At 41.3% G+C, this 27890-nt stretch overlaps 1 protein-coding gene across 2 annotated transcripts in view; it reads left to right on the top strand.

Annotated features, from left to right (window-relative positions):
* The first annotated feature begins 3098 nt into the window (after positions 1 to 3098).
* The window catches only part of efna3a (ephrin-A3a), a 63815-nt gene continuing 39023 nt past the window's right edge, over positions 3099 to 27890 (top strand). For both annotated transcript variants that reach the window (XM_028597586.1, XM_028597585.1), the window contains exon 1: positions 3099 to 3756. In XM_028597586.1, coding sequence (XP_028453387.1) covers positions 3647 to 3756 — 110 coding nt within the window. In that variant the 5' untranslated portion in view covers positions 3099 to 3646. The remainder of the gene's footprint in view (positions 3757 to 27890) is intronic.

Here is a 27890-nt window from a genome sequence, read left to right as displayed (position 1 = left end):
GGGTACTTACTGAAGCGAGGCAGGTTAAGCACCACACTCGAGGGGGCAAAACGATGGAGGCCCACCTGGAGCTCAGGCCAGGACTCTCCTCAGCACCATGCCATTACCCAAAACACTGTTGGCCTTTCTTCCATTTAGCTAATGCCTCCATGTCTCCCTCTCCATCTCTGCTCCCTACAGTTTCTCACTTTATACTTTTAGTATTCTTTAACCTTCTCTACCTCTCCCTTGATTCCTGCACTGTAATTTCTTCCTTCCTCCAAACTCGATCTATCTGTGCCCCCAGGCTCTCTCTATTTCTTCCTCTCTTTCTCTCACACACTATAACTTTTTTGTTCCTAACTCTTTCCATTTCTCACTCTATCGCCTATATGGGCATAGTGAAGTTAAGGGACTGTAAAATGCAGATTCACACCAAATGAAAGAAGTAAAGAAAGCAGGATGAGGGAAGTTGGCGACGTGACTGCTGACAGACATTTTTACACACTCTTACTTTTACACAGAGATGTTTATTTGTCTGCGTTTCCAAGTTCAAAAGGCTGTTGTTATTTTTGTCACAGGTACTTTATATTCAAGTTTGACATTTAAATAGATTAACTGATTAATCAAATAAATTGTTGTTTACTGACACCGCCACTGGACATTAACTTCAATCAAGACAACCTCATTTTAGCCATTAACATAAAATGAGATTACTCCAAAATTAGAAGTAAGGAAAGGAGGAACAGATGGGTGTCGCAAATTAGAGATTGCACAAATAGAAGCCAGGAGGAAGAATAAAGAAATCCCACTGAGGAAAAAACAGCGCATTTTCTTCTGGAATATTGCTTACTCCAGGAATGAAGTCAGTTAGGAAATCAATATGAGCCATGGTTACTGTTACTATAGTGTGCACCGACACCTGTTGCAAAATACAAACTGTGCTACTGAAGAAGCTGCAGGAGGCAATAAGCATACCTAAACAGTGCATCACAAAGTCGAAAGAACAACTGTGTTCAATAACTTATGACACTGGGAAGCCTCATGTTCAAAATACACACTCATAAACACAAGGCACATCATACATATGCATTTGTGCCGCTGCTGGTTGAGACGGGTCCAGGAAACATATTAAATGTCACTCTCTATATTTTCATCTCACTTTTATTGGCACTGTGTGGTCGGTGCATGCAACAGGAAGTGGGAGATCATCAGTTCATGAAGAAGTGGAAGAGTATGCTCTTTATATGCAGCACTTTCCTTCTGAGTGTGAGGTGACAAAAGGATGACAAATGTTAGAGTGGATGGAGGCGAGTGATCCACTGGAGCCGCACAGATAGGTGGCGGGACAGAGAGAGGGAGAGTTGGGAGGAAAAAAAAGTGATGGTACTTGCTCTTTCATCCGCCCCTTTACTCCAGTCACCACGGCAACATGCCTGGAGGCCACTCAAGAGAGGCGTCATCACTGACAAAAACAACAGAGAATCGGGGAGTGAGTGAGAGCAAACGAGAGCAAACTAGACAGACTGTGTGTATGAATGAGTGCAGAGAGAGGAGAAAGTAGGCAGCAGATCTACAACTGACTGCGACGAACTCTCCTCACTCAAAGAAGTGTGAATGTGACCTTCAAGGACTCGGCTGAGAAGTGTAATGAACATTCATTCATCACTGGAGGTCATTCAGATTAATGTTTGGATCGCGCAGCTAAAGTTTCACCAACAGTGTCTACGACCACGTTTATGGGTGTGAATATCACTGATATCCCCTCCAAAAAGGACACTATTATAAGATATGAAATTGGCAGAGTTAATCAAACCGAGGCTAATGCTTAATATTTGGAATTAACTGAGCCATTAATAATACGTGCTGCCGTTAGGCTAGATAGAGTGGTTAAACCACCACAGGCGAAATTAAACAGGTTAATTAAAGTCTCCAAATTTCCATGCACTCTCCCTCAGTCTGTATTTCACACACACACACACACACACACACACACACACACACACACACACACACACACACACAATTACTCACACACGTTTTGTTACTATACTTGTGATGGTCTTTCGCTGTCTGTATTAATATCCTAATAATAATATGAATTCTAGCTCTAACTTTAACCCTTAACCTCTGCTGAATAGTGAATCTGAAATAATTTCACCAAAATCTTTCACGCCAACGACCTCAATAATTTACAATTTAAAACAAATCCAGCAAACAAAAGAATCACACTAAAACACGTACAGTATTTGGTATAGTACATTTCTAACATCTGGCATCCAGATTAACCCTCAGACCGGTTTGAGCATCACACTCAGGCAAAGGTGGTCCCAGGGATGGGTTTACAAGGGTTTAATCCAGATCATTGCTGCGTAATGTACATTTTGTCTGCATGTGCATTGTCTGTGAACGTGGTCAGTGTGAGATTAACCATTATAGAATCTTGTTGTTGTTGTGATTTGGCCAATAGACATGGTTGACTACACGATGGGCCCAAACCAATCATAGCTTGCCTTGATCTCAATTTGGGCTATTATCAGGTTATCATGTAATCTGTTCCCAGTATTTGACAATGGCCTCCGCCACCATCAAGTTGGTTTTTCATGAATTTGTCAAACGTTTGAATATCAAACAGCTTCCTTTTTTTCTGGTTGTTGACAGAAATTTGAACAGTGTGCTTGTAATTAACTATGCTAATGATTAAACGTGTGATAATGAGTCATTTCACAGCTGGTGAGGATTTAAGGCTATCAGTGTGTCCCCAGTTTAATCCCAAAGTAAACCCTGAATGTAGCCTAGACTTATAGATAAACACTACTTTCTAGATGTGACCTGTGCTGCATTATTAAAATATGTTATGGTTTGTAAAAGGTAATGTCCATTATCTAAACCTATACTCCTAAATCTAACTTTCACTTTAAACTCAAACAAACCCTTATCCTGACTTAAACCTCTTGTCAACTTAAAATTATAACCAATCCTTTAAGATTTGTGTCCAGTCTAAAATGATCACGACTTATTTTTACTGTTTTAATCAAGATGGTAACGTTTCCTGCACAAGGTTACTTAAATACGCACACGCACACTCACACCGTGCATGTTTTGAAGGGGCGGGGCAGCGGCATAGATGGACACGTGAGCGCATCTCTGCCATCAGAGGGCGGGTTTGTAGCATTGTGTGCGCAGCGTGTGGCCGCCGCCGCTGCTGCTGGTGATGATGAGAGGAGCGCAAGGTACACAAACCTTTCCACGGAGATCCAGCGGCTTTAAAGCTGTACAAAGAACAGTAAACACCGGCCTCAGCTGTCTGTTCTGAATGTGCAAACATTGCCTTACCAATACTGTGTTGTTCCTCTCTAATGAAAGCAGAATTGACAAACAAAACCAGGAGTGACTTGAAAGTGCGCAGCGGATACAAGAAAGAAGTCGAGATAGATTTAGCACAAGTGAAGGTGTCCAAATGGGTCTTGTCGCAATGGGATTTGAGTTGAAGAACACGTAACCACTCAGAAGTCACCCTGATTCAATCCGTTGTTAAGGTAACTGGGAACTTTAAAAGACGTTTTTGACCGCTGGGATGTTGTGAACGAGACGTCGCCTGGGACAGAAGGAGCGGGGACGCAGAAGGAAGAGAGGGGACCAGGGCTGGACGAGCACCGGAGGGATTATGGCTCTCGCAACGTTTTCCCTCAGCCTCATCACGCTGGCGCTTACTAACTTGCATCTGTCGAGAGCCAGCGACCGGCATGCGGTGTACTGGAACAGCTCAAACCTACAGTAAGTGGCTTTCTGCAGCCGTAACGCAGCGCTGTCCGTGTTTAACAGCCAATTAACTTGTGTTCCTCTTTGTTGATGCGCACCTGTGCTGATAACTTGTTCACAGAGAGTGGTCACCCTTTGCAGCGATTTCTTTTGTTTAACCTACAGCATGTAGCCTATACATTGAAGCACAACATAAATACATTAAATAGCTACAATAAGCCAATTATTTCCCGTTTTAAGATACAACTGACTATCAACCTGATAGTCAACAAATGTCTCATTAAATACTTGCTTCTTTCTTTTCATATCTAAAATAATTTCGAGCCTCAAATTTCTTTCTTCTTCAATTTAGTCCAAGCACAGTAATGCATCTCCAGAGGTAAAGTGTTCCTACAGTGTTCTTTCTCTCCACCCTGCATGCAGAGTGGTTAATGTATACATACTTGATTTCTATCTCACATTTAGTAAATCTTCTGCTTCATACACACAATGACTGATTGATGCTTGTCACCTTACCTGCCAAAATGCAGCAAAAATAGGCTACATAATTATATACACACACCTTAAACTTCCAATAATCTGCTTGGACCATGTACGCTCACTATAAATAAGTATGCTTGCCACAGCCACACAAACACATTACTGTACACACACACACACACACACACACACACACACACACACACACACACACACACACACACACACACACACACACACACAAGCTTATCCCTGGACTCAGATTCCTCCTACAAATGTAAGGTTGCTTACCTCAGGTAAGCTTCCTCTCTCTCTACCTGTGAGCTATAAAGCCAGCTTGCTGTGGGGCAAAGATCAATGTGGATTCTACTGCCTTTGTCTTCTCATTAGCCAACAGTGAATCCATCTTTCTCACATTCTTTTATCTCCTCTCCCTCCCACCCCCCCCACACACACACACACACACACACATACTCTCTCCACCTCCCCTTTCTCTATCTGTGTTCCTCTTCTGTCCATTTGTATGCACCTCAGACATGGGTCTCTCCTATCCCCTCTCTGTATCTCATACTTGGTTATTTTCTTCCCTCTTATTTTTCTGCTGTGTCTCAACAGCCGGCCTGTCCCCCTCAATTCCCTTTTTTCTGCATCTCATTACCGCCCCCCCATCTGCTCCTGGTCCCTTAATCACCTCCCAGGCTCTCAACTGAGAGTACACATATACAGTAGATGATTGGAATTAGAAATTGTATGAAAGTAATTTGAATGTACATGGATGTGGGGTAACTGAAATATTTGAAGATTTCCTCAAGTCACACAGTGAGCAAACCTGATGGAACCACGGTCAAGGTGCTGCTGCAGCACTGTCACCACCTCATTAATGTTAACGTGTGAATGGCAAAGTCACATTCAGAACTATTTGAGATTCATGACTGCAGAATTGGTATATTAACTGATACTTGCATTTTAGCTCTGTTAAAGTGCACAGGTTTTTGAGTGTCATAATCAGTTTTGGTCCTATCTATCAATTTAATTAGTCTTTCGGCATGTGCCCAGTCAAAAAAAAAAAAAAAAAAAAAAAAAATTGGTTTTCACAGCATGGATAAGGTTCCTCATTGTAGTCATTCATTACAGTGTTGGCACATTTTGTGGCATTACATTTACATTTATGTGTTTTTTAAAGTGACAAATATGTGCTCATAATAATGAATTCAGAATACTCTGTGTGAGAGGGAGATGCAGGGAGGGAGGGAAACGGAGAGGGAGACAAAGTGCAGGTGTGGGTCCACATGTCTGTGTGTGCAGAACCTTTCCTTTCTCGACAGTGAGATACAAATCTCTAAAATAATGCAAAAATTGACCCAGTTTGCAGGTAATAGACAAATCCTCAGAGGCTATGGCAAGAATACTGATGGCCATCAAGATTTAAAAGGCCTTAGGCTTGGAGCTACTTTGCCACCACTCTGTCGACATGCATAGAGAGCCAGCTGAAGGCCTCACTTGTTCAACGATGCAGCTCCTTCCCTCTTCCAGCCCTGGTTATAGGGAGCTGTACGAAATGAAGGCAGTCCCAGAGAGCCAGAAACCAGGGGCCTTTAGGACCAAACTCTGGTTGGGGCCTTAATGTTTTACCCTTGAGCGCAGCATTCAGCACAGATGGTTACGGCACAGCTGCAAGAAATGGGATCGCTTGGAAGCCAAGCAGTTTGTGCCAAATCCATGAAAATGGCTTTTTATGATAACGCGCAGCTAGAAATGTCTTGCTCTGGTGTATTGAAAGTCAAAAGGGGATTGCCACACAGTTGATACCCACTAATACAGGGCTGTTTGTTTTGCAGCTTTTCTATAGTTAACCTCATCAGACGATTTATTAAAGCTTTTTCTTAGGCCTGGGACAACTTAAAGATAGATTATGTGTGTGTGTGTGTGTATATATATGTATGTGTGTGTATGTGTATGTATGTATATATATATATATATATATATATATATATATATATATATATATATATATATATATATATATATATATATATATATATATATATACATACTCGATTTATCATAACCCTAAGAAATAGCTCAGAGTGCTTTGATTACTGCCTAAGTTCGTCACAATCGCACTACCCCCATTAGAAAGTGTTGCTCTCAGCTTCCGCTCTCAGCAGTGCGCCTGGCCAACTCGTTACAGATGTCCCTGCTAATGGCTGACTGAGGCAGGAAAAAACACACACGCAGGCCATTAAATCATCTCGCATCTGAGGCCATCTGCCAATTAGAGGGGGTAGATGTGGAACATCTTGGGAGCAGCGGTGCACTGCGGTAGCCTCGCCTACCCACAAGCAGCATCCCATGCTTCTGCCACCTCCTCCCATCAGGTGTTTGGCCTCGCTGGTTAGACAGGCCGCTTCTCCATAATTGGGCACCCCATGTCAGCATGATCAAAACAACAGCGCACCTCTCATTCATTCTCCCACTCCTTCCATAAGTCACACAGTGTGTCTACTGATGTTTACAACTTAGCAGGACACCAAAGTAAAAAGCCTTTGCACAGGCATGGGAAGAAATAGGAGGGAATTGAATTTGAAAATGTGCCACACATCTCTTTGCTAAATCGCCATTCCCATGCCTGTTCAGCAAGATGAGTCTTCCTTTGCTGTTTGTGGCTGATTTGCAGTGAGTTGCGTGTTTCATGCTAGACATTATGACCCTGAATTTGATCTGAAATGGTGTCTGTCGGGCTCTGAGACCACATGAAGAAAAAACATCTCAATCGCCGACACACCATAACTGGTGCTACAAAATAAATTATCACTTTGACAAATAGCCTCCCTGAGAGTTCGAGGTACAGAGGCCTGGTGATCAATGTTGAGTCGAGGTGCCGTCTTACTCAACTGGCTCATTAACCGCCAGGTCGGTCTGTGTGGATGTGTGCAGACCCAGCTAGAGTTGAAGGCGGTTCCCTGCGGGGCAGAAAAGAACAATGACACCCAACAGGGAAAGGCTTGTAGATATTTAGTTGCAGTAAAGGGAATTCTTACTGAGAAATGAGAGAGTGAGTGATGGAGAAGGAGAAATCTGAAAAAAGATGGAGGGAAAGAGCAGGATGCAAAGTGTGAAGAACATTACTGTAGGGGAGAGGTGGGCGTACTGTAATGGAGAGATTGGAAGGAGAACACGCTGGAAAGGTTGAAAGTGGAGCAGGCGTTCATAGGAAGAAAGCGAGTGAAGCATTGATTGAGTTGGCCAAAAATCAGAAAGGGTGAAAGAGAGCGTGGGTTTTACTGGATATGGAAGTTAGGTTATTTGGCCGAATGTGTTGCAACTGCTGTTTCCTGACAAGATGTTACCCACGGGAGTTGATCCGTGCTAATGTGGACACAGGCTGGGTCATTCATGTGGACCGATGCTCAGAGACAATAGCATTCACCTGCCCCTCTGCCCTGCGCCACACGCGCCAGACGGAGCATACAGAAGACGAGCCGATTTGATACCTGATTACATGCACGTCCGTCTGCCCGCAGCCCCGTCTCTGTGCTGTCTCGGCAATTTTGCATACAAATGCGTCTTATTCGCTGCCATTCAATTTATTCTTTCACATTCATTGTACCACACAAACAGCATTAGCGTGTATTTATGCCTCCTGGTTGCAGTTGTGTTAAATGAGAATGTGTGAATACCACTGATTGAAAAGTGCAAATTGACCTTTTGATACGTTTTTAAATTAAACATGTCTCTCCATCTATGATGAAGTATTCTTCTCCTCAACTATTCAAGTTGTTTGTTAACATTTAAATGCTTTATGTTCTTTATCAGGCCCAGACATCCATAAGATTAGTTTGAGTGCTTTTAAATGGATAGTTAACTTTACATTATCACCTTGCATCATTATGCTGTAGATCTGCAGAGGTGTATCAAAGCTTATTGGTCTAGTAAGTGGAGTGCTGGCCATTTTTAGCTCATAGAAGTCTGCTATGCGTCACATAAATGGATGGAGAAACACTGAAAGGATGTTTTAATGGTTCATATGGATCCAAGAGTGGGTGTGCAGATCAATACATTTATATGGTATGGAGAGGTGAATGGACTCTGGCTGAACAAAAACACTACCAGGTTGCTTTCTGAGCAGCAATCAATCTGGGTGCATCAGGTGATCAATGTCCAAATGCATTTTTAATTGGATTTCACGGTGTCAGTATTTCCACGAAGTATTCGGAGCTCAGCTTGGGAAGCTCAGATGAAGTATTGCCTTGGAACAGCATGCTTGAGAATTGATTTATTACGGGCTTGTCAGTCACTGCTCCGGGGTTGATACTCCATGGAGGCCTTAACTATGTCTACACTAAACAAGGTCTTGGTAGAGCAGCAGCAAGCGCTTCAGAGAAGACAAAGGTTAAAAAAAACATGAGGGCAAGCACAGATTAAAGAAAAAGATGTTTTGGAATAAGTCTGTGAGACTTAAACAAAGATAATTCTCCACAAGATAAAAATGACAAGGTTTTCATCAGAGCATACATTTGGATTCTGCCTGCTTCACAGATTCAAAGGTTAGGCGAGAACATCGGTATATACAGTATATATTTTTGCTAAATGTCTCACTGTCTGCTTAGCACTTAAGCAAGCTGAGTAAAAATAAAAATCCCATCACTGAATTTGTTGTTGCATTGTTTAGAATTCTCCACACTTACAGTCACACTTGTGTGAAAGTAATTGCAAAGACAAAAGAAAAGAGCACAATTTTATTAATGTTCATTCAAATGGCTGTTGCTCTTGGTAAACACTAATGTGACTCTACAGTGCACAGAACGTGAGTTCAATTAAAAGATAAAGCTACAGATAACACCTCAGGAGGGAACACTTAATCAACCTGGAATTTAATGGATGTGAACCGAAAGGATATCAGGGAAAACCTTGAGTACTCTTTCCAGAGATGTTCACAAGTAATGTTTTGGAAGTCCAAGTCTCAAGTCTTTGAGGGGCAAGTTCAAGTCAAGTCTCAAGTCTCTGGCCATCTGATATGTCCCTAAGACTGTATTGTTAAATTTTATGAATTCAAAGCATGTCCTGTAGCTACCATCCATACAGTACAGTATCAAAATCAGTTGTAGGATAACTTTATGGGGTCTACTTAACACATCCTCTATCCCTCGGACCTGGTGAAATATTTACCTACGTCTGTCACATCATATGGATACAACTATAAAGATACAATTTGCCTGTTACCAGCAGTAGCACAACACTTTGCGATGGTTAGCTTGTTATCTGTGGCAATATACAGTACAGGCCAAAAGTTTGGACACGCCTTCTCATTCAATGTATTTCTTTATTTTCATGACTATTTACATTGCAGATTCTCACTGAAGGCATCAAAACTATGAATGAACACATATGGAATTATGTACTTAACAAAAAAGTGTGAAATAACTGAAAACATGTCTTGTATTTTAGATTCCTTAAAGTAGCCACCCTTTGCTTTTTGTGATAACTCTGCAAACCCTTGGTGTTCTCTCAATGAGCTTCATGAGGTAGACACCTGAAATGGTTTTCACTTCACAGGTGTGCTTTGTCAGGGTTAATTAGTGGAATTTTTTCCCTTATTAATAAAAAAGCAAAGGGTGGCTACTTTGAGGAATCTAAAATATAAGACATGTTTTCAGTTATTTCACACTTTTTTGTTAAGTACATAATTCCATATGTGTTCATTCATAGTTTTGATTCCTTCACTGAGAATGTACAATGTAAATAGTCATAAAAATAAAAAGGAAACTCATTTGAATGAGAAGGTGTGTCCAAACTTTTGGCCTGTACTGTATGCTAAATGTAACGTCTCTTTCACTCAAAAAAAAAAAACTAATGTCGAAGTGGAAATCAAGAGAATAGTGGCAGCGCCACACCAGTTACAGAACAACATGCATCTCAGTGTCAGTCCAAATGACACACAATAAGCAGTTTGAACTCACTGATGTAATGCCATTTATTTTCTAAGTGTTAGTACGCTCAGTGAAACTGAGTCCAGCGCGAGGGAGATCCGACTCAGAGGAGGAGAGGTTAGTTAGGCCAGCGTCTCCACGGCCGGACCAGTGCGCACGGATCCGCTGCGCCACACATGGATGAAATAATTAAATAGTAAATAGGACTACAGTAACAGAAATATGTGCAAGGCAGCTTTATTTGTATAACACATTTCAGCAACGGGTCAATTCAAAGTGCTTTACATAAAAACAATTAAAATACAAGAATAAAAGTTGCAGTGCAGTATAAGAAATTAAACATTAAAGAGCAGTTAAAAACAGTTAAAAATATAAACGCAGATAAAATACGAGATTTTAAAACTACTAACTATAAAGATACAATTTGCCTGTTCCCAGCATTAGCACAACACTTTGCGATGGTTAGTTACCTGTGACAATATATGCGAAATTTAACGTCTCTTTCACATTAGCAAGTGACTGACATATCTGGGTGCGTTTTGAGATGCCTGATGAAGTTCAGATGTTGTTGATCCGGCATCGTTTATCTTGGTGCCACACACCTTGCATGTAGCTGTTCGCTTACTGTCACTGTTTATGAAGTTATCAATCGTCAATGCATTTTTTGATATGTGGGGGCAGGCACATAGGCATAACGCATGCGTTATGTTGCACATTATGGCAAAGGGCAGGGGACATGCAGCTCGTCATGTTTCCCCAACATATATGCGCCAATAAAAGAAAATAGAAATACATGAATTAATTTAGAATTAAAAAGCAATAATTGCATGAAAACAGGTTGTTGACGAGTCTCGAAGCTCGAGTCCAAGTCAAGTTTGAAAACTTTTGGGTCAAGTCGGAAGTCAGCTGTTTGAAGACTTAAGTGCGATTCAAGTCCAAGCCTCAGACTTGAGCCCCCATCTCTGACTCTTTCACAATAAAGTCTCCCATCTTGTTGGGTATTTCCACTTCTTTATCCTCTCTGGTTCCTCTTGAGGTCAGAGGCACCCCAAGTCCGCCCAGCTTCATTATTATGAGGAATTGGCCTGTTCATAGGCTCTGATGGGGAAAGTGCCATGAGACTCCTCTAGAGCTATCCCAGGTGTGGGGGGGAGGGCTACTTTCTTAGGAGTCCAAAAAAAAAACATAGTTAGGCCCTTCTTAGGCCATCAAAAGCGATTAGCATTTCTTGTGCTCCAAGGTTATAAAAACTGCACTTAACTGGCGGTGGGAACCCACAGGAGATAGTCCTGATCCCAGCCAGGTAGAACCAATTTCAGACTCAATGATTTGAATGCAAATGCTTTCTACAAAGAGGGCTTTCCAACTTCCAAATGGTAGCTCCACAGTACATTACACTGGGAGTCTGCACCGCTGTGTCCGTTACCCACTGGGAAATTACATTGCTGCTATGATGGAAATGGCTGCCATGTAGGAAAAGATCAAAGCTGTTGATAGGTGGATGGTCTCTGGCTGGAGTTTGATTATTTGGGAAATGGGCCTTGTTAGGCTACATGGCCTGGAAAACGATATGGCACCCACAGCAGTTGGTCAAAATAATTTGTTTTGTTATTGAAGCAGAAGGCCTCTTCTGAGGTACGGCAATTGAGGAGGTAATTTGCACCGACCAGCGCCCTCAGAGTTATCAGTGTCCCCTCATAAAAAAGGCAGCGAGTGAGGACACAGGTTTGTGCTCTGTCATATCTTGTTCTCTGTTCATTCCCTTCAGGTCTTGAGCCGTGACAGGTCTTCCCTCTAATGCTCTTGGGTGCTTAACAGCAGCGGTGTTACGAGAAGTGGAAACTGTCCTCACAGCTTAGTGGATCATACGGCTCCAGTTTTCCTTTCATGCGAGGGCAATTTGGAATATGTGCAGTGTAATAATTAGGTATTCTGTTATAATTGAGATTTTTCCTTTTGAGGATGTAATTATATGAAAAGCCTGAGACCCTTTGGCAGGCGTTGTCTCTGTAATGAGAATATTTGAAGAAAATTGAAATCTCTCTCTTGCGCTCTGTGCATCTAGAATGACTAAAGGTAATTTGACCCTTCAGCAGCAGCAGCCACCACCTCCAGTGGCTTAATGTATCCCTCTTATATTGTTAGAGGGAATATTTAAATCAGTACATCTTCAAGCGAAACTGTTCTATTACAAATATGATAGCAAAGTCTTTGGAGCTTGAAAGTGTGATGTAAGTGGATTGGACAGGAAGCTACTAGCAAAAAAATGAAAGTTATATTCTTGTGAGGAAGCTAGAGGGCTGTGCTGCTCATATTTGACATCTGCAGATATTTAAATACTTCTGCCTGGTGAGGTAGCTACACAGTCACCAAAAAAACTTTTTTTAGAGAGAGCGTGCACCTGTAATCGTAAACTCAACAGTATGACCTGTACACACAAGCCATTACGCATTGCACATAGTTTGAGCCAGGATTGTTGTGGCGGTGGTGAAATGGGCCCATTAGTACTTTTCTAGGGGGTCACTGCTCCATTTAAGGGGGGCAATAAACAATACTGTGAACGCAGAACACCCAGTGAGTGCTACAAAATAATAATGAAATGATAGAGATAATTTGTATTACACATAGGCTATTATTTTAGACACATAACTAATTTTGTTCTCAATTACACTGAATAAATGAAAATTGAGAAATTATCATTAAAATCAGACCAATTTACTGTAGCACACATTCAGTGAAACTTTACTGATACCTTAAAATAACTTTTTCATTAAACAAATCATTACATTGCTGGCATGATTATTAAAACTGAAGACATCAGATATCTAAATTTATCCTGCTCTCAGTCTCCCCTTGTGATGCTAAGCTAACCTTATGTTAGCTAACTCATATTTTTACAGACTGACAGAACAAGCTGCTGCTCATCTCTGAATGTCCAGAGATCCCAATTAAGGTGATTTAAAATATTAATGTGATGTATTTAAAGTAAAACTGAGGAATTGTGGCTTCTTTTTACCATTTGTTAGCATTAGCTGTTGGTCAGCTAAATTGTTCAGAACTGGAAAATAAAGCTAGTTAATAATAATACTTTTATATTTATGTAGCGCTTTACATGGTACTCAAAGACACTTTACAGTACAACCAGCACATTTAGCATATTAAAAACAGATAAAGCAATAAGTTTAGTAAGTTGGTCACAAAGAGCAAAAACACACAATCCTCGCTTACTTTTTGAATATCCAAACAACACCGTACATGCTGGCATTTCACTCTCAACACTGGCTTGTGATGCATGTTTACCAGATAACAGTGAAGAGGTTCATTTTGTAATTTGGCTAACTCACAAAATAAATGTTAATACAGCTTATACAATCTAAAAATGAGAAGCCTGCGAACAGCTTTGATTCTGCCCTTGGTTTTATGGGGGACAATTGGGTGTAGGCAAGTTGTAGTGATGGGACATTTTATGTTTTAAAGGGGGGTCATTGTCGCAATGGCCTACTCAAACTCTGAATATTTAATACAAAGTCAGCGGATTAGAGTAGAGCTCTGTCAGTGGCGCCATTTTTCCATATCTTCAACCTCATCATTTAATCAGGTCTTGTGTTGGTCTGCATCAAAAATCTATTTGGAATTCATTTGCCGCCTTGATGTGTAAATTCAGTAATGGTTAATACATGAGCTACGGCACATGCATAATCATGTCTCTGTACTCACACACGTGCCATATTTACCTTCCTGGTGTTATCACCCATTGATTTATATGGACAATACGTGACTCATCTCACACTACTGGCATCCTCCATCAATGGGGGGTTCCTTTCCGCTCCCTCCATTCTCTGGATCAGTGTTGGTAAGAGAAACAGCCCTACAGTGCAGTCTGTTATTTGCATTTGTTACAGCCGAGGGGGCTGGCGCCCTGCTTGTTATCACTAGATTTTAAATGCTTCACTATTAATGAGTAGATTATAGTGGAATTGTATAGCAAAGCCAGTGGTCCTTCTCACCATACTCCCTTGTTAAAACTGTGCTCCTCTGGCTATGTACCAATCTGCTGCAGTGCTTTGTTTGTTAAGGTATTTATTTGGTTGGTTCAGCTGCTATTCGGTTGCTTTGGGCTATGCACATCTGTGCGTGTGGTGTTCTCATGGCCATAATAGCCACATTTCTAATATGACATCTTGTGTAATGCTGCATGGGACTGTGTCTAGACCGGTGTATAGTGTGTAAAACTGGGAGACGCACAGAGATGAGTCCAGATCTTCACCATGCTGTGTGTGGGTGTATAGAATATCAATGTCCTGCTGAGCACTCTCACTCTGTGTCTGGCTGCTATTAGGTGTGTGTGTGTGTGAAAGCAAAGTAATTATTGTGTCTCCTTGCCTTGGCCCTCTCTGTCTCTTTTGGTCAGTCCCTCCCTTGCGCCTGTGGTTCCTCTGGTCGTTGCACCAGCCCTCTCTGTCTTCCTGCAGTGTTGTTTGAAGTGTTTTCCCCCAGCCTTCTGTTCCTGTGCCGTTCTCACCTTGTGTGGAGTCAATGGGAAGTCCCCAAAGACCGCTTCGCTCAACTGCATTGCCGTGCGTGGGAGGAGAGCGGGAACTACCGCCCATTTACCTCCCTTTAATTTATTGCTCTATTGCTTTTGAGAGAGTAAATCACACATATTGTATCATTATTTAGAAATCCTTTTGCTCAACGCACATGCACTTGTCTTTCTAGTTCAGTGTAAGTACACAAGTGAAACTGTGATTTTCTTTTTTGTGTGTGTGTGTGTGTGTGTGTGTGTGTGTGTGTGTGTGCGCGTCGTTCAGTATAGCATAACTTATACGTACAGAAAGAGATTGATGGTTATGATAAATAGATTTGCTTTTGCAGCACTTAAAGGGATTCTGTGCCACTTCCCTGGAGGAAGAGAAAGTAGAAAAAGTTATGACAAAAAAATAACTAAAAAGAAGAGGAAGAAAGTGGTTGGGGGAGGGGAAGCATTAAGAAAAAAGGAGATCTAAGAGGGAGATGTAAGGCAGTGCAGAGATGTAAAGGCAGAGAGTGGAGTGGAAGTGGGGATAAGGAAGGAGGAGGGGGAAGGGGGTTATTCATATGTAGAGGAGAGGAAGAGTCTGTATTGAGAATATTAATGGTGTGTCAGGAAGTGGAGTATCTTTAAAGACCTCAACCTTTCTTCTTGTGCTCATGCGTATTGTATCAGAACAAGCAGCTTGGAGGCACTGCTGTAAAACCAGGAAAAAGCGCAGAAAAGGGAACTGCATCAATAGCAGAATTGTACCCACATACATTCATTACCAGGAGTTATATTTGCAGGAAACAAATTGTAACCACCACAACAACTGGAAAAGAAAATATAACCCTGAAAACTTAACACCTAAAATATTACATTTGGTGGATCTATCTATCTATCTATCTATCTATCTATCTATCTATCTATCTATCTATCTATCTATCTACCTATCTACCTATCTATCTACCTATCTATCTATCCATACTAATAGGACAAAAATATGTGGACACTCAAACATTACACCCATATGTAATTGATGAACATCTCATTCCAAAACAATATGCTGCTACTTGCTCATGAGACAAGACGATACTACGATACACACAGATTGGGTTCACGAGACAAGATTTTACCACTTTTTTTTAAAGAAAACTCTTCAGACCTACTACCTGCAGTTATTAGGCTTCTGTGAAACATGCAGAGAGGACAGAAAAGCTTGTGCTTACACGCTCTCAAGTATCGAAATTTGGCACCGATTGATTTAACGTGCATCGGTCCTCGGTTGTACCGACGCAATTAGGCACTTGTGTACTGATATCGTGAGACAACTTTTCAGCTTGACGAGAAATATTGTCATGTTTTAATATCATGGGACGTGGGATGAGATCTCGTCACACATCTGTCTATCTATCCATCTATCCATCATGGTGGGAAATTAGCACCCGCCACCAGCTAATGGTGAGTTTGCCTTGTTTACCAGCCACAGTGGCAGGTGGATTGTAAAACATTCCTTGTACTTCCTTCGTCAAAGAATGCTGTTGCTAAGTAACAATGCACAATGCTTATAGGAGTCGCGTTACGTTACTGCTAATGAATCCCTAACATTTCCGGATTTTCCTGCTTAATAATAAAAACATTCAAATACCAAAATAACGGAGGACCTTTATTGTGAAGAACTTATAGGAAATGTAACCGTTCACAGCCGGGGCTTTGTCCACGCATATTTTAGTCAACTCCAGACTTTTGTCGAGTAGTTTTCAGCGCTAGTCCGTGATACCATGTAGCTGAGCTGAGGTACAGACGAAAGGAAAATTATCTGTTAAAAAAATGTGGCAATATATCCCCGGTGTTAAGAGGCCTGCCGCGGAGTCAGCAGTAGCTATGAATGTACAAACTGTTTTGGGCAAAATAAAGAAGAGAAGGTACTTTTCGAGTGGCGCATTGACAAGACATTTCAGACCGTCCTGCCAACAGCTATAGATTTTAACATCAATGTAGACTGTAACGATGTTTAAGTCGCTGGAAACTGCTGCTGTTTTAATCCTGTCGGCTCTCTGCTGCTCAGTTCTACCCCGCGACTGACGAGACACACACACACACACACACACACACACACGGTGGATGCAGGAAAAACCGGAGATGAGACGTACAGGATGACCTAAATTGAGGCCAGCTATGCTCGTTATTGTAAGTGCAATGATAAGTTAAAGTCCAATAAGTCCTTTATCAAACCGTATGAATGTGTCCCAGGCCAGGATAGGAAATTAACTAACAATGTAAAGATCAACAAGCCACTAACACATGTTCAAATTAGATATATAATAAATAAATTATATTAAAGGGATATTTCACCATTGGAAAGATGAATATATCTTTTAAATTGGTTCACTTATGTAGTAGAAATGTGAAAATACTTTAGAAATTGGTGGCTTCTAGGCCAAGAAAAGCCAGAAAATGTGTTTTTGGCTCATGTGGATGAAAGACACCAAATCCCAGAATGCACTTGCTTCGCTGCTTTAGAGTCTACTCCCAAGCCACGCCTACCCTTTACAGACAGACAGTGAGACGATCAACTCAACAAGTGTGTTTTATTGTCATTTCAACCATATACACAAAAAAACTTTTCACCGTGGCTCAAGTGGTGTTACACATTTAAAATATATAAAAACGACATACGAAACAGGCTACATTTAGTGCACACCAGGGTTGCCACAGTTACTTTGAAAAAGTAACTTAGTTACTTTACAGATTACTTGATTTTAAAAGTAACGAAGTTAGATTACAAGTTACTTTATTAGTTACATGCAGCAGCTGCCGACAACACCCCTACAGCCTCAACATAAAAATGACAACCGGTTTACTGTGAGTCAGCTCGGCATTGCCAGTATTAGGATCTGGTTTATTATAGCACGAAAGAGAACGAGTCAGCCATGTTTTAAGGGCAGCATTTCTGCTACAACGTAGGCCTACTGCCCGACCAACTTCTTCAACTCTCCCCCACTTACTGGTTTTGCACCGAAGTCCAGCGTTTGGGTGGTGGGGGACCTCCTGCTCTCTGCTTTGCTCCACCTGCTGGGACTTGCTCTGTAAGTTTGACTGCAGTGCTGCGACTCCAAATGTTTCTTCAAATTTGACGTAGTCGCCACCAGCACAGAGTGTACAACGAACCTTAATATTGCCGTCTTTAGCTGACACAAACTAAATAGTGACTGTATTTCCAGCTAGAAAACGCGCAGCTCTCTCCTCCCTCCATTGTTGTTTACATTTGTGTCGCTGCGTGGTACACGTGAACTGTCCACATGCTGAAAACGTGACTTCACTCCCCGAGACGCAAGAAGAAAGCAAAAATATATATTTTTACTGAGGAAAATGCCAAATAGTAACGCACAGTGACTTGGATAAGTAACATTAATTTGATTACTGGTTTGGAAATAGTAACGCGTTAGATTACTCGTTACTGAAAAAAGTGCTCACATTAGAGTAACGCGTTACTAGTAACGCGTTACTAGTAACGCGTTACTAGTAACGCGTTACTACCACTGGTGCACACACATTACATGCTCCGAAAAGTTCAGCTAACACATAGCTACTAGCATTAGCTCTTGGTGGCTGTGTATATGTATAAACTGTGTATATGTATAAACATTGAGTATAAACACAGCCGTAAATTTGCGTGGGATGTAGAATGGTCGGCATTTTACAGTCACAAACTCCACCAGCAGTTAGCAGTTAGTTGGATACAAATCACCCCATTTCTGCAACAGGCAGTCCGTGTTAACACAGCCCACCTCCACTAGTAGTCTTACCCGGTGACCGAGTTGCAGGTTGGATAGTCCGGTACAGCAATATTTCCACAACAACAAAAACACAGCAGTCTCTGAACTCGCGTTTGGAGTTTTGTTGAAGTTGGATGTAGTCCAGTTTGTTGTCTAATGAGCGGACACATTAATTGTTGTTCTAAAATTTCCTTTGGGATGAATAAATCTAACAGTTTCTGCTGAGAAACTAAGCGAGGATTCAAGATGGCTGACACTCGTTTTTGCTCGGGAGATTTCTAAAAGGGCCAAGAGTCCAACCCCCTATGAGCTATACCGAAGTATCTCCTACTACAGGCTGTAGTCCATAGCCTCTGGGCAAAAAAGCCTCAGATGACGCAAAAATCGTCATTTTGCGTCATCTTAGGCTTGTTTTCCAGAACCACAATACAGAGATCTCCCCTCTCAGGGGGACATGAGGGAGGGAGGTACGGTCATTCAAAAATACTACTGGGTTTCTACTGATACAAAGCTTAATGCTATTCGGTGAAGTTTCCCTTTTAATAAAATATTTATTAATAATAAAAAATAATTTATTGAAGCAATTTAAAATATGCACTTTCTTTTATAAATTTGAATTCTGGAAAAAGTGGCTGGTAAATATATAAGTGGCTGGTAAAATTGGGCAGCCACCAGCCACCAAAGTTAATTTTCTATCTATCTATCTATCTATCTATCTATCTATCTATCTATCTATCTATCTATCTATCCTTTCTGTATTATATGCACATACACACACTCTGGTTTTCGTGTTACAGCTGTGAAATCCTTCCCACCACCTGTCAACTGCGGGATCTACAGTGAGAGGGAAAAGAGAAGTGTGTGTGTGTGTGTGTGTGTGTGTGTGTGTGTGTGTGTGTGTGTGTGTGTGTGTGTGTGTGTGTGTGTGTGTGTGTGTGTGTGTGTGTGTGTGTGTGTGTGTGTGTGTGTGTGTGTGTGTGTGTGTGTGTAAAAGGAGTTGAGGAAAGGAGAGAAAGAAGTAATGCTCATTTACCACATGATGCAAGGAAGAAACACGCTGTCTTGCATGGAAGCCTGTGTCACAGGTGACAGTCAATGACAGGGCCAGAAACAGACCTGAGACTGGAAGCACAGGAAATGAATATTTTATTCCTCATATAGCAAATGACAGAGATGCAAAGGAAATATAGGCATACTGTGCAGTATGGTGGCAGGGAGAATAACAGCTGAGAACATTGTTAAGAGTTACATGATGTAGTGAAGAGAATAACATATACAGCCTGAGGTCGTTGTTTATGATGTGAAAAGCGAGTGTGACACACGGCGACTGCAAAAGATGGATTCCTCATGTGGAAATTGGTCTAATACCAGGAGGTTTATTCCCCACGAGCCCCCAGCTGTTGTTAAAAATTGTGGTTTGTGATTGGATAAAACGAGAGAGACTGAACATAATCAAATTCACATCTCTCGTGGTTATTTTTTTCATTTGATCCTGGACTAATCTAAATTGGGACATCAAGCTCTCTAGTTCTCTTTTCTGTCAAACATAAATCCTGTCTGCTGAAAAAAAAAGTTTACTCGTTGCATCGTCACGATTTCCTAATATCTCTTAACAACTTCTGACTTGGCATTTGAAATTCATAAAACCAGTTGTAATCCCTAATTAGCAGGCTTTAATTTCCCTAACGGGAATGAACTTTTGGTCGAATTAGAGATTCCATTAAGTTTTGATTCTAACCTCCAGCGCCTGCCTTAAAGGGGTAAATTAGTGCCATGGAAACCATATCTTTAGCTAATGTGCAGTGCCAGGAAGATAACAGCAGTTTCAAAAATGCCAGGGACATTAGCATTCCTGCATCGTGCTGTGTGTACGAGGTCTCAGTTTTTAAATCTATAAAAAAAAATAAAAATGCCGTTCGTCAGCAAAAAGCCTGCTCCCCCCTCCCCCTTCTGCCTCCTGTTCATTAGACAGTTCATCAGCAATCTATCATCATATGTATTATTTATGAGCAGAGCTCAGTTCATTCTAAACACACAGCACAGGTTAGTTATTTAGGTTTCAGTTATATTTTCAAACTAGTGTCAGCCCTATTGTGTGTATATGAGAGAGAGAGCACTTCAAGCTTCAGAAAATGATGCTTTTCTGCTTAATGAGGAATGGTTCCCCATCAGCGTTGCCACCTCCACCCGAGCAGAGAGCCAGGGTTTTCTGCTCTGCCAGCCCCTGCTCAGTGCCTTGTATGCAAATACCCATTTTTCAATCAACCTTGTGGTTCATTCTGACACGTTCGATATAGGTCTGGCCTTCTGCAAGGTAATATACCCAGAATTCCTTTGACCTCCAAGGTTACCTGGTGGAATGACACCTTTAATCACTAACCTCCACTCGGTGTTCATGGCCTCCAAAGAGACGGACGAGGTCACTGAAAGTAACCTGGCTGTGAGTTTGTATTTACAGAAGGTACTGATGGTTGTGTAATAGCACTGACTGAGTCGTGTTAGCACCACTGAATGCTGGGTGATAATGAAACATGTGGTGCCAGAGTTGGGTGCTTACTGAATAGGTAATTGTGCATTATAATAACATAAGCTCTGAACTAAACAAGTTGATTGACCCACCAGGTAGCTTCTCTGCACAGGCAGAAAAAACTCGTCCAGGTGTCATCCGAACAGTCTCGGGTCAGGCAACATTTCACTGAAATAAGTAAGAGCACACATTGTAATATTTCTAACAAGATACTGACCAGATTGGCAGCAGCTGCAGCTCTAGTGAGGCAGTTAAAGTCAGCAGAACTTAGTAGTAGTAAATAATGTAACAAGGCATTTTTTGTATCTCTTACATTGGAAAACTATTTTGAACAAATATAAAAAAGAAAGAAGCACTTTGTTAATTCCTCAATGGGGGAAATTAAATTTTTACACTCTGTTGTTACATTATACACACAGGCCTGAAATACACACGCATGCACACACAGGAACCATAGACATGCATTGATGAAGAGGTGTACAGCAAAGGAGCTGCCACATAGTTGGTTCGGTGCCTTGCTCTATGTAGCGAAGTGAGTGCCCAGGAGCTGAACTGGCACCTCTCCAGCTAACAGTCGACACTCCGTACTTTGGTCCACGCAGGACCTGAACCGGTCACCCTCTGGTTTCTCCACGGATTGAGCTGCTGCCGCTCCAAATATAAGAAATGTAGATATTTTGAGGATATGTTGGTTTTTTTGTTTTTTTCTTTACCATTAAAATTTTAGTTTCTGAAGCAATAGTCTAAAAAGTTGGCAATTACAAATTTGCCCCTTAATTAATGTGACTCCGGAGACTCTCACATGACTGCCGTGTGACCTTCACCACTCTCTCTCTACCTTAATTTCACACCTTTAAGTCTCTGATGTGAGATAAGGTTGTGAATGACACATTAAAGTTAGAATCCCTAAAACTCTTTCTATCATTCAGTAGTTTGATAGTTTAGTTTGTTTGTGTAGATATTTGCATGAAAACTTAAGGAATTATGTAATTTTACCGTTCCCCATCTCATGATTTACATCAAAGAAACCAGTGCTCAGTGCCACTGCAGGCAGTAGTGTGCCCTCAATGTGAAGGTGGTGGATGGCCGCGTAGCATGTCTGACTTTCATGCAGAAGACCAGAGTTTGAGCACCTTTTTATCAACTGAGTTTTTTTTGTAGCCAAAACCTAACCATATCCTACTCATATGATTTGCCATAACCACAATCTTTCACTGACCTTGGCTATCATGCACTTGCCATGCTCAGATATTGCGGAAGTGGTTGAAATATTGGTTCTCTGAAAGAGAGACAAGGTGCCCTTGACCAAGGCATTACACTTTTTAATTCCTCAAGTAAGGCTGTTTAATGGCCAATGGTACAGGCCTGGTTTTACTGTGTGTGTAACCCTCCTCCCTTGTGACTGTAAAAATGAGTGTGGTCTGTGTAAACAAGACTCACACTCACAAAGTGTTTCACTCAGCAGCCTATAGGTCTGAAACTGTAGGGAGGAATTACACTGTCCTGAATATACTCCCTCTCTGAAATGCTTCCCTTACATATGCTCACCCACTTCAGCATTCAGTTACAACCACTGAGCAGTACTGAGATGTAGCATCAGTCTGTGCAGTAAGACAGCTCACCTCACACTTTAACTCACAAACCCAAATGCCAGATCTTCTGCTTTCCTTCCATAAGCTCCTGCGATTTATACCAAGATACTCTGTAAAGCCACCTGAAGATTATTGACATCCTCTGTGCACGCCAGCAGACACATACTCGCACACACACGCACACAGTATGGTTTGATTCAGCAAAAGATTCTTAATCGAGGACTAATTGTAAAATTGTATTGACTATTGAGAAATTATGCAAATGTGCTCGGTGCCCCCTTTTTTTCCTAAAGATACATGTAGAGTAATCATGACAAACTGATTAAAGTTTTGATTGGGGAAGAGTTTCTGAATGCTGTTGAGTTATCAGTGATGTGCTTTTATGAAACAGCTAATCAACCGAAAAAGTCTTTGTATGACCCGAACATAATGTCTAACTAATCAAGGAAGAAGGGACACACACACACACACACACACACACACACACACACACACACACACACACACACACACACACACACACGTACATGCACAGACAGAAAAGCCTGTATCTCTGATTCCTCTTTGTAAGGCCCTGCAGGTGTGGTCCACTCCTCCTGCGCTGGCTATTAGCACAGCCTATCATTGGTATTCATTTCCCGCTCCTAATTTCCCAACAGTATTTTTTTTCCCTTTCACTTGACAGAGGACTGTGGGTTAAACGCCGGGGGGAGCGCTCCATCACGACTAGATCTGATCCAATTAAATACAGATTTAATCAGCCCCACAGTCGGTGAGTGAATATGCAATGTGATCAGGCCAGTGGTAACTGGAGGCCCAGCACCGTGGGCAATGGTTTCCATCCACGGGCTGGAGGATTGGCTTAGCAGGTGAGGAGACACCTTGATCCTATCTGAACCTGTCAATTGAGCACATCCACATAGTATCTGCAGACAGGCATGTTGAAGCCATTCCTTACTTCTCTGAAGTGTCCATAAACCTTTGCTCTGATGACCCCTTAACCCACTGATTTAGTGTTGTGAGATGCTGAGGATGCAAGGCGCCAGAGGTGCCTGTGGAGGATTTGCAAGATTTACTGTTGATGCAAACACACAATTAATTAATGATTTAGGGACTGGATTATATCTGTGGAAGGCTGGAATGACCTGGAGGAGGTTAATCTTTCGTTTACTGGCAAAGAAGTCGAGCCTGTGTACCAGTGCGGGGAGAAAACGCCCTCCCCCCTGCCTGAAAAGGAAGATTTTAACCTCCTTCCTCCCAAATGGCTGCAGCTGCTGATTGTTGAAACCTTTTACTCTGCAGAGGAAGCAGTCCTGTGATATGAAGTACAGCTCCCCGGTGCCCCATCAAAGTCCACTGTAACTGCTGTGTCACCTTCAGAGTTTCAAGGGAGGATTGTACATGGGGAGCTGCTGCAGCGCCTATTAATGAGAAGTCATTGGGAAATGGGTTGCTTTTTAACAGCGCGATGTCCAGGGTCATTTCAGTTGCATCCTGAGACTTAATTACAATTCCTGTGTGTGTGTGTGTGTGTGTGTGTGTGTGTGTGTGTGTGTGTGTGTGTGTGTGTGTGTGTGTGTGTGTGTGTGTGTGTGTGTGTGTGTGTGTGTCAGTCAGTCAGTCAGTCAGTCTGTGACTACTGTAGATATTGTCATTCTGGCTGTCACTCAAATGTGTAGCTGTAAATAAGTAATGTCTCCCACACAATGCAAACATAACACACCATGGCCTTCAGTGCACAGTTTAGTGTCTGAACAGAATCCAACCTGGGAAGCAGATCACTGTGGCTGGCGGATTGAACAAGCTGGGGGTTTATTTCGCATCCAGCATGCCAGTCATGTATGTTAATGTGAAGAAGTTTCCTCATTCTCTCTCTCTTTAATGTTTACAGTGATGAATTATGTTCTATCAGATCTTAACATAATTTCACGAGTGTCATTGGCATTCAAAGCATTCCTGAAACCTTTTATTGAAAAGCCACTGAGGACAGATGCCTTGAATTATTTGCATTATTCAGAAAAGCTTATCTGAGTCTATTGTATAGGAAAATCCTGCAATTAATAAAAGAAATTGCTTTCGGAGATCTCCTAGTTTTTCCAAGTAAAAGGTCTAAAGAGGTATAATTTGTTAATTACACTGTGAAATGATTCAAATTTTTGCATTTCAGCCACATTCTGCCCCTGGGAAGGGCATCTTTCTCTCCTCCGCCACCTCAGATCAGTAGTCTTTAATTGCCTCTTGTGTTTGGAGGAAGAACCACCTCACTTGTCATTTCCAGGTGTAAATGAGATGAGGAGATAAAGGTTACTCTGAGCCCCACAAGACTGTGTGCAGTCCTTCAGGGTGGTCTCGGCTCACCCTTGCCATAGTCTGATATCTCAAACAGAGCTGTGTTTGAAGTGCTTGGTTGGGTGCCTCCGCTTTCTGCACTCGGGCGAGAGTCGTGCTGCTTGTACAACTCTGGCAGCCCCTCTGTAAATTCCTTCTTTTGTATTTGCATACCGAACAAACAGGAAATTGTGTTCATTTGTATGCAAATGTGTTTGTCCCCAAGGCTGGGATTTTGAATTAAAAGTTTTACCGTCCCATTAATTCCAAATTACACACAGGCACTGACATGGGCTCCTCCACCCGGCAGGGGGGGTATCCGACTTGCCATCCAAACGCATCTCTGTCAGTTTAGGCTGTTTAGTTTGCCATCTGCCAAACGGAGTCGGAATTTGGATTTAATCTGGTCCACTGATTTGCAGATTGATCGTCTGCACCACGTTGCAATCTCCTCTTAATTATCTCACGGAAATATGCAGGGATTTCGGTGTGATTGATATTCAAGGATACTACGAGAGACAGACGTGAGGAGGCCTTGGAGTGGTTGACTGACAGGTTGTGAGGAACATAGTGAATGAGGGGGAGTGGTGAAGGCCGTCCACCGTGCCGAAGTAGCACACCTCATCAGCCCTGGTCTTTAAAATACATGTTCAACCTTATGAAAAATGCATGACCCCATCAATGACGTGTGGTATGTATAGCCTGATGCTGACAGTCAAGGTAATATGAAAAATTAGCACCTACACACAGGCTTCTGAAAAGGGACTTTGCATAAAGGGCCTTGTCATAATGTTGCAGATCAAGCACTAACATTGTTTTAATTTAGCTGTTCAAAGTAGTGATTATAGTGATTGAATACTAGGTAGGTAGGTAGGTAGGTAGGTAGGTAGGTAGGTACAAGTTTACCCTGAACAGTTTGTATTATTGCAATTCAACACTACTCAAGGGTAGTCGAAGCAGCTAGTGGCATTAAAAATAATGAATGAGAAAGTTTGTGTGCAAGAAAAGATGAATTAATCAGAGAAACCAATGGATCGATAGATGATCTGAATTACGCCCTCTCCAGCCTTCCTGTTTTCATCAGTGCCATGTTTGAGAGAGAAACAAAGCCACCAGCCTTTTTATCAGGTTACTTATTGTTTCAGCCTGGACCTATGGAAATACCATAGCAACAAAGAAGTAACAAAGGTATTTTATAGGAAGTATTATTGGGCTGTTCTTACAGTATAAAGTATTATTCTTGCTGTCACTGTGTTATTTTCTTCTTGTGTTCTTTAGTTTTACTGCAACGGTTATTAATTGACCATGATTTGTCCACATATAGTTCACTAGTAATATTAGTTTACTTTTTAGCTTGTACTTGTCCAACCGTTGTACTCTGAATACATTGAAACATATTTGCATGACAAATTCCGAAAAATACAAATCTAACCTGGTTTTACCAGCTGCTGGAATTAGAATCAGGTTTATTGCCAAGTAGGTTTTTACATAGTACAAGGAATTTGCCTTGGATGAACATCACCATCATCATTTATGAATGTGTAAAAAATATTTATTTTTTTGCACACACACACACACACACACACTGTACTGTTCACAAATTAATATTGCATGGAGCACATCTTGCACACATGCAGAGTTTTGGCAGACATCTGATGTCTCTGTGTGATGAGCCAAGGGGGACGCATCATTTCTGACTCTCCAGTCAGAGAGTGATGGTGGCAGAGTGTATGGATGCCAGGTTTGCTTATGAAAGGTGGAATTTGGTTAGGTTTCTTTTGTCTTTTCAAAGACTAACAGCTTATGTTCTTTGGAGGTGGTACAGTACCTGAAAGGATGCCTGCTAAAAGAAATGACAAAGAGAATGCTTACAATCAGTAATGCCAATTTTACTGTTTGCTAGATAAACTTAAAAATAAACATATTATGGCTAAGGCAACTGGGTTAAGAAACTCAGGCAACATTACTAGATTGGAAAATATTTTATCAGTCTTGACTGTGTTAATCACCTTTGTCTTGTTGAAAGTTGCAAAATGCAGACAATGAGAACCTTTTTTTTTTTGTTAGAATCAAGAAGTAAACCGTATATAATGAAACACAATAGACAATAAACTTTCATACTGTTTAACAATCCCTGTATTGATCTTGAGTGCTGCTAATACAAAATGTTATTTTGACAATACTTTATCTCAATAATGAAACAATATTCATAACATCTTTTCAAAGAAATTGATTTGCACATTTCATGCAGTTGTTTATTATTTGTAACTGGAAAATCAATGTGAAATGTATTGAGAACAGATGGAATCAGGGTTGTTTTGCACCTGAACAAAACCATTTTCCAACTCCCGGAGAAAACGCCAGGCAGGTTTCTGATTTCATTAGCACAACTGGCAACCACACTCACTGCTCAGCTCTGATTGCAAAAAGAATGTAAAATCCCTTGTTGCCGTTTGTTGTCTTGTCAGACACCCTCTTGAAAGCTGTATGTGTAAAAGGTATGTCACATGTAGAATTTAAATATAAACTGCAATGAGTTGCTCCTTTTTCTATATGTACAACAACCTTTTTACATGTGACTGAAAAAGCAGATTTGGTTTTGCTTTTACAAATGCTTTACCAGAAAAGTGGAAAAACGAAAGGTCTTTGTGGATGGATTGTGATAAATATTTGAGTCCATGTCCTAGTTGCTGTTCATTTTTGTAACCACTACGGGTCTGGAATAGATATAGTTGATTTGGATTCAGGTAATTGGAGTAAATATTGAATGTAGATATGATTGCTTAGGCCTGTTTCATGCTGATTCATCCTTTCTGACTATTTTGGAGGTTCTGCTGCCTTTGTACCATGTGTGACATAATGTAATGCTTTGTAATGAGAGCTGCTGATATGTTTCTGCACCGGTGCAACTGAGACAAATTAGAGTGTTTATTGTACTTAGTGGAAACGGTAAATCTAAGAGTGTGAGATAGGGAAAAGTAGAGAAAATAGTGTACCAAA

The sequence above is a fragment of the Perca flavescens genome, chromosome 14, assembly GCF_004354835.1.
Source record: "Perca flavescens isolate YP-PL-M2 chromosome 14, PFLA_1.0, whole genome shotgun sequence".
Taxonomy (NCBI): domain Eukaryota; kingdom Metazoa; phylum Chordata; class Actinopteri; order Perciformes; family Percidae; genus Perca; species Perca flavescens.
Note: the sequence above shows the minus strand (reverse complement) of the source record. Positions and strands in the feature narration are given on the sequence as shown.